We start from the raw sequence: 7264 nt of genomic DNA on the forward strand, positions 1-7264 counted from the left end.
CTTTTTAATAAACTCATCACCCAAACCTGAACCCTCTTCAGAGCATAATTAAAAACATATCTCCAATACCTTTCTCTATAGTCTCTCCTGCAGTTTGACATATTGAATAATTAGTTAGATTTCCCCACTTTGTGATATTGTTTAGCGCGGTGCACATTCTCATTTGTGCTGTGTGTAAATCTTATCTGTGGAGTCGCAGTCTGCCGTGGACGCCTCAAATCCCCCTGTGAGGAACACCGGCCCGAAATGAGTTTTTTCTGTTAATGAAGGTCAGTGGAGAGTCACATCTTTCCTGCCGCGATAATTTATCCCTATCTGCACTTATCTCGGCCGTGCCCCTTTAATCCTAATTGTATTGTATAATTGTGCGATGGGAGGCAGCGCTGCTTTGAAGTAGTGGCCCTATCCCTTTATAATAACCTGACGTTTTCAACCTTTGTGGACTCCGGCTGCTCCGCTCTCTCCGTTACTCACCGCGGCGCGCACATGAAGGCATTTCAGAAGACTCGGTCTGAACCATCGCAACAAAGATAGGGCTAAATGTGCCCATATCTATTATAATGGAGGATAATGTAAAAACATCTCTGCTATTGTGTCTCCATTCAGATACACAGGATTGTCTCAGTGTGGGTTTGACTGTGAATAAAGAGAGCCTTTCTCTCACACATTATCTCAATATAATAAAAACGAATATGCAAATCTACTACTTTTGTAACTGACACTACGCAGTTTCTTTTGGTGTGAGATCAACGGGTGTAACCAATTTGGCGACAATGTGTGATAGTATTGAATATGAAATAAATGTGAAGGTCATTATATAACATGTAGTAAAAATAAAAGCCGTTCTTAACAATTTAGTTAAGGGGTTGATTAAGACGTACAATAGTATCACAGTAAAGGTTTTCGCATTGTTATCATCTGGAGTTGTTTTACCTATAAATGACTGCACTTTGAAACCTTAATTTAAAGTTGTTAGGAGACAGAAAAAACATCTTCCTAACTTTCATAAAGACGACTTATCGACATGGACTATTTTAACAATAACACTGTTCAGATTAGCTGAGGATTTCCCCGGTGATGGCTAAAATCCCAGCAGTGTTTGGAGAGCAGACTGAGACAAAGATCTCAGTTGGGCCCCGAAATGACCGGCTGGACGAGGCTGGCGATTTGCCTTGACTCTAAACCCTGATACAGTTTTTTCCACTTTAAAGCCACAAATCGGAACATCACAGGGCAAATGTTACAAATCTGTGTCCTACAAAAACAAACATGCCATCGATACCACACATATTTCCTATGACCAACTGGAAAGAGGCAATGCTGTTGTTGCTGGCCGTCACTGAAGAGAAGCACTTGGAAGAGGACCTATGCTGCATTAAAACTAGTGTTAGGCTTCGGCGCATCTCCATGGAGACAAGCTGGTGATGTCCCGCTCCAGGCAAAAGTTCAAGTCAGGTCTAAGGAGAGGCAAGTCTACTCACAATGAAAATGTGTGATTTTTTTGTATATATTTATCTTTCACCAATAAACAATACAATTAATGCTTGAATTCTATTCTATTTTGGGGGGTGAAATGTTACAAAGTGTCCTTTAATATAAGCTGGTACAGAACTAATGACCTTTGTGATTTCTGATCTTCCATGCCCACTATAACATTATTTTTATTTTATTTGTTTTGGTTTGTGTAAGGCCTATCAAAAAAGCAGCCTATATCTGTATCTGCTTATGCCACATCTACCCCTTGGTTTAAATAACACATCTATTGTCATGACAAGTCTAAAGAGGCCGTGTGACATTTATTTGCCATAGACCATCACTAAACTCGCATTAACTCTTAACATAAAGGCATGTGCGCCGGTGTCAGGCCGGAGAGTTGCCGCTGAAACCCTGTTAGCGCTTCAGCACCATGGACAGTTCCCGCGCCGCTATATACCTCCCCTTTAACAGGCTCTGTCCCTCCACGTTTACCCTCCTAATCCCGAAACTGCGAGCTTCACCAGCGCCTGAATGTGCTCGCGAGTCACTCATATCATCAAAATGTGTGTGTGTATTTTTTTTGCTCCGTTTAGAATTGCTTTGGCTGCTCTCCCTGTGCCTAAGTTTAGATATAGACACTGTCCCGTCTGGAGGTATAAAATATGCAATGTCTTTTTTTTTTTTTTTCCTGATGTCTAAAGAGCCGTGAGGACAACCAGCAGATGGAAAATAATAATAAATCATAATCATGACCATCCTTGACGAATCAAACCCCTATTGCATTTCTCATTATCCTGTTAAATTGTCCCGGGAACTTTAAGGCGCGCGCATATGAGACAATCCCGTTTTAGAATAAGAAACGCCGCTGATTCGTCCCTCGTGACAGGGGGATTGTGAGCCCCCTAAAATAATTCCCTCCAGTTATCGCCGCGTCCATCTCTAAAGGAAGACCGAATAAGCTGCTGTGGCTATATGGCCGCATACGCAACGGCGCCAAATTGCAATTCACGCGCCGTTCAGTAGGAAAGATAGCGCCACACCATTTTTTTTGGGTTGGGGAAAGTGTAAATAAGGCAAGGCACACGGCGGGAAACATGCAGCGCGCGCGCGGGGCACTACCTCTGAGCTGAGGGCGAACATCAAGGGCGCCACACTGTCCTCCTCAAGCTGTTGGTGTTGTTGGGGGGACATTGTTCTCTGTGTGCGGCTCTACGGGTTTGTGTTTGCGCCGACTGCCATGTAGAGCGTCTCCGGCGTGTTTCAAAGTGAAGATCTGATGGAAATGTGGCGAGGCGCATGCGTCTGGGAGAGAGGGAGGAGAGAGAGAGGGAGAGAGGGAGAGAGCGCATGAGAACGAGGCGCAGCGTGGACTTAACTACTGTACATGGCAACATACAGATACAACTGTATGGCTACAACACAAGCCGAGGATTATTTCCCTTTATAGCCGTGTTTGACGATTTGTAATAGGCCCAGGACACAGTGCAGTTTTGTTTATTTTCCTCTTGCCTACATTTTAGCCTAATACATATTTTTAGTATCGGCTGATAATAAACCAGGATATTTTCAAAATGCGATGCGCAAAGGGGACTTTTCTTACTCGTTAAAATACACGACAAAAATACATTCCACTTTAAACATGCATTATTACAAATTGAGTCGTTGACGTTTAGCCCGGTGAGTAAATGGATATATTAGCCTAAATTAAGCATCAATAACAAGCTTTATTTTCAAATCAATTTAAACCTGTTTTGCCAGGAATAAAAGTATAGCCAATATATTGTGGTCTGCAGTTTGTTTGTTTTTTATGAGAGTCCTTATAAATGACTTTACTTAGTGTAATATTCTTGTACCTGCTATTTATTACAGTAACATTTCCCATCTTTGTTTACGCATTGTTCCTTTGACGCACAGTACGTCAACAATCCGCCTTGTCTTAACGTGACGCAGCCACGAACAAACAAACTTTCCTCCGCGCGCGCCCACACGAGCGCATCACCACTGGCTCCGTTAAACGCAGGCCACTTAGCGGTGTAACTAACCAGAGCCGACTGCTAACAATAAATGTGCCCTCCCCGCGTGTTGACTGAGCGCTGTGCGAATTCAGCTGAGTGCGTTTGCTTTAATAATCACCGCAGAAAGAATCATATATCACGCACATTAGCCCGAGGGCTATTAGGCAGTGGCCCTCTTTAAATTAGCATATTAAACGCATCAGTCCGCACCGCCTTCAAAACCACAGCGGCGCACTGATATCAGCTAATGCTACAATTAGCAGCTAACCTCTCTGTTTCTCCTGCCTTTTACACTTAAAATTCATTTTGATTCTTGTTCAGGTTCAATTAGTCTCGGTTAAAAACGTAAAAACAATTTAAAAAAAGAGAGAGAGATCGGACTCGAAGATAAGGCCATTTTGGGGGGCCTTTCAAACTTGAATCTCTTAGATCAGCTCACAGCACACCCAGAAAGAAGAGAACAGTGTGGATATATAGGCTGCTCTTCTGTAATAAAGCTTGTAGATTCAAATTCACGTTGGTCGCAGTTGTCCCAAATTTTAAAATGCGCATTTTTACGCATTTTCTTTGGCGCGTGTTGTCCAAGAATAAATGTAAATACAAACTATTAGCAGCTCCATATAAACTACATGAAACCAGGGTGAAGTAAATCAAGGCACGCAGTAATTGGCAGGGACACAAAGGTACAATATTTTTTGGAATAAGCCTTAAAATATGAATTTAGAAGGAAACATATAGCGTGATTTATTACCAAAAAAAGAGCTCCATTTTAAGATAAAAATGAAAACAGAAATTTGTTTAAATCTCGCAGGAAACAACAGTCAATCAATATGCATTCATTCATGACTTTATCCCCATGGGCACCTTTAAGCCTGGGGGGTTTTGAGTCTCCTGCTTTGTTATAATAATAATAATAATAATAATAATAATAATAATAATAATAATAATAATAATAATAATAATAATAATAATAATAATAATAATAATAATAATAATAATAATAATAATCATGGTTTCCTCTGTGATAGTTGTCTTGGTAGATTGAATTGGCTGCACGGTCCAGTCACCTTTGGAGCGCAGTCAGCTTTTAACAGAGAGGTTGAAGGTCCGTGTTTGCTGGATTCATTACATTAAACGGACACGGGGAGGGATCCTGAGCATTACCCCTTTTCCACGCGCGCGCACACACACACACACACACACACACACACACACATACACACACATGCACAGTCAAACACGCGCGCCCGCAGCACAGTCCCCGTGTCTCCACCCGCTTTGTTTCTTGCGCGCGCGGGCACATGTGTTCGGTGAAGGTATTCTAATGTGCGCTCTCCGTGCTGATTGGGCGTTCAGGTTGGCGAGTGAACGCCCTGCAGATTATGTCAGATTGCGTGCGGAAACCAAACCAGCCCAGCCTTTGAACTTCGCCGCTTTTGGCTCGTATTCACGCTCTTCCGCTCATTTCCAAGCCAGGTGCCTCTTGAAGACAGCCCTACCGAGAGAGGCAGAGGGAGTGTGTGTGTGACAGAAGGAGAAGAGAGAAGAAGAGAAGAAAAAAAAAGAAAAACAAACGCGGAACACTTTTTACGAGCAACTGACTGCGGAACATTTGCTTTTACCTTTGTGGATTTTTACGCATCCGTTCCTGCATGTGTTTTCGCCACTTTTCTCCTCAGTGACAGAGTTTACGCACGGCTTTGAGAGGACTTCAAGACGCGTGGAGAGGCAAAACAAAAGTGGATTTTTTCCCCATTTCCTTTTCCTTTTCTTTTCTTTCGCAGCTCCCGCTCTGTTGCATCCCACACGGGCATGACTGGTATCTGGCGTCTGGACAGGTGAACATCGTCCCCTCTTTTTCTCCTCTCCTTCCTTCCCTCCTGATAAGAACTTTTGCGTTCCACGGCGCTTGGGGATAAAGCTGCACTTTTTTTTAGCCATGTCAAAGCCGGTTGATCACATCAAGAGACCCATGAACGCCTTCATGGTGTGGTCGCGGGGTCAGAGGAGGAAAATGGCCCAGGAGAACCCGAAAATGCACAACTCCGAGATCAGCAAACGGCTGGGCGCGGAGTGGAAGCTGCTGTCCGAGTCCGAGAAGAGACCGTACATCGATGAGGCCAAGCGGCTGCGCGCACAACACATGAAGGAGCACCCAGACTACAAGTACAGACCGAGGCGTAAGCCCAAAAACCTGCTCAAGAAGGACCGCTATGTCTTTCCTTTGCCCTACCTGGGAGACACAGACCACCTAAAGGGGCTGCCCATGTCCGCCGCCGCAGACTCGCTGCTGAGCGCCTCGGAGAAAGCCCGCGCCTTCCTGCCGCCCACCTCTGCGCCCTACTCCTTTCTAGACCCGAGCCAGTTCAGCTCCAGTGCCATCCAGAAGATGACGGAGATGCCGCACACGTTGAGCACCAGCACTTTGCCATACGCGTCCTCCTTGGGATACCAGAACGGGGCTTTCGGGGCACTAGGGTGTCCCAGCCAACACACCCACACCCACCCCTCTCCCACAAACCCGGGCTACGTGGTGCCGTGTAACTGTACCGCCTGGTCCACATCCAGTTTACAGCCCCCGGTGGCTTACATACTCTTTCCAGGTATGACCAAGTCTGGGATAGACCCCTACTCGTCCGCGCACGCCGCTGCCATGTAACACTTTGTTTTTACTGACTTCCGAAAATGCATGTAAATAGAGCGCGGACCACGGCGTGGACTGTGGAACTGCGTGGAGAAACTAGACTAAACTTTGCAGAGATCCACAAGTTCCCGTGCGGCGCACTGGCGGAGGCGTCTCCTGCTTCGGCCCCCCACACAGTCCAGAGAACTGTAAGAAATGTAAATGTTATAACGTTTATGGCAACCAGAAAAGCGGAAGCCTTTAACTTTATTTATTGTGTACATTTCAACGCCGATAATGCTGATTTGTGTTATGAATAGGATTCGGAACGAGGATTGGCTTGCACAAAAAGAGCGTCTCTTCACCTGTATAGGCCTATAGCGCTCGTCTGCATTTGGCACTCTTTCTGGTCAGAATCGGAACCTGTAGGCTGGATTCATACGGGTTTTTATTGCTATATTTAACACCCTCTCCAAAAGCCACTATTTATGAAAAGACAGCTCACCTCATGCCATTTTGTTTTGTTGTTTTTTTTGCATTTCTGTGATTCAGTGCTATAACGCCTCGTATTTCTTTCCAGTTTTGAGGATAACTTCTATTTGAGGATGTGTAGGCTTATTTTCTATCTAAGATGGTCATTTAAAAAGCTGTCATGTTATGGAAAAAGCAAAAATGTATCTTGAAAGGTTTGACACCTCTGGCTCTTTGTTCAGCTGCTGAGCGAAGACGTTTGGAATAAAGACAATCTGTCTTCAACTCTAACACCCCCATGTCCGGGCTTTTTGATTGAAACATGAATGAAACGCGGAGTAGAAAACGCACAACAAATACAACTAGCGATATATATTTTTTAAAAGTAATAGGTAAAAATAGAGAAATTGAACCTATTGATTGGATAAATGTACAATGCGTAATTTGGAAGTTTTTATTGGGAAAAAGTGGCTGGATAATAACGTGGACTCCATTTGCAAGGAAAAATAATTATACACTGCCGACATTTTTTTATTATTTTCATTTTCATTGCGTAATTGTCGTTCGGTTTTTTTGTTTTTTGTTTTTCATTCATTGTGCGTGCACCGTGATTTGGAACAGGTTTCTGTGCGTGTGAAGCTGCGTGCTTCGCTGACACTCGGATGAACCGCCGCTGCCG

General features: G+C 44.1%; 1 protein-coding gene across 1 annotated transcript; it reads left to right on the forward strand.

Moving 5' to 3' along the window:
- Positions 1–4805: 4805 nt before the first annotated feature.
- sox14 (SRY-box transcription factor 14) lies at positions 4806–6972 on the forward strand. Its single transcript, XM_079574768.1, has one exon. It carries the CDS (start codon positions 5431–5433, stop codon positions 6148–6150), a length of 720 nt encoding a protein of 239 aa, XP_079430894.1. The 5' UTR covers positions 4806–5430; the 3' UTR covers positions 6151–6972.
- Positions 6973–7264: the final 292 nt, after the last annotated feature.

The sequence above is a fragment of the Gobius niger genome (genome assembly GCF_951799975.1).
Source record: "Gobius niger genome assembly, chromosome: 17".
NCBI classification, from domain to species: domain Eukaryota; kingdom Metazoa; phylum Chordata; class Actinopteri; order Gobiiformes; family Gobiidae; genus Gobius; species Gobius niger.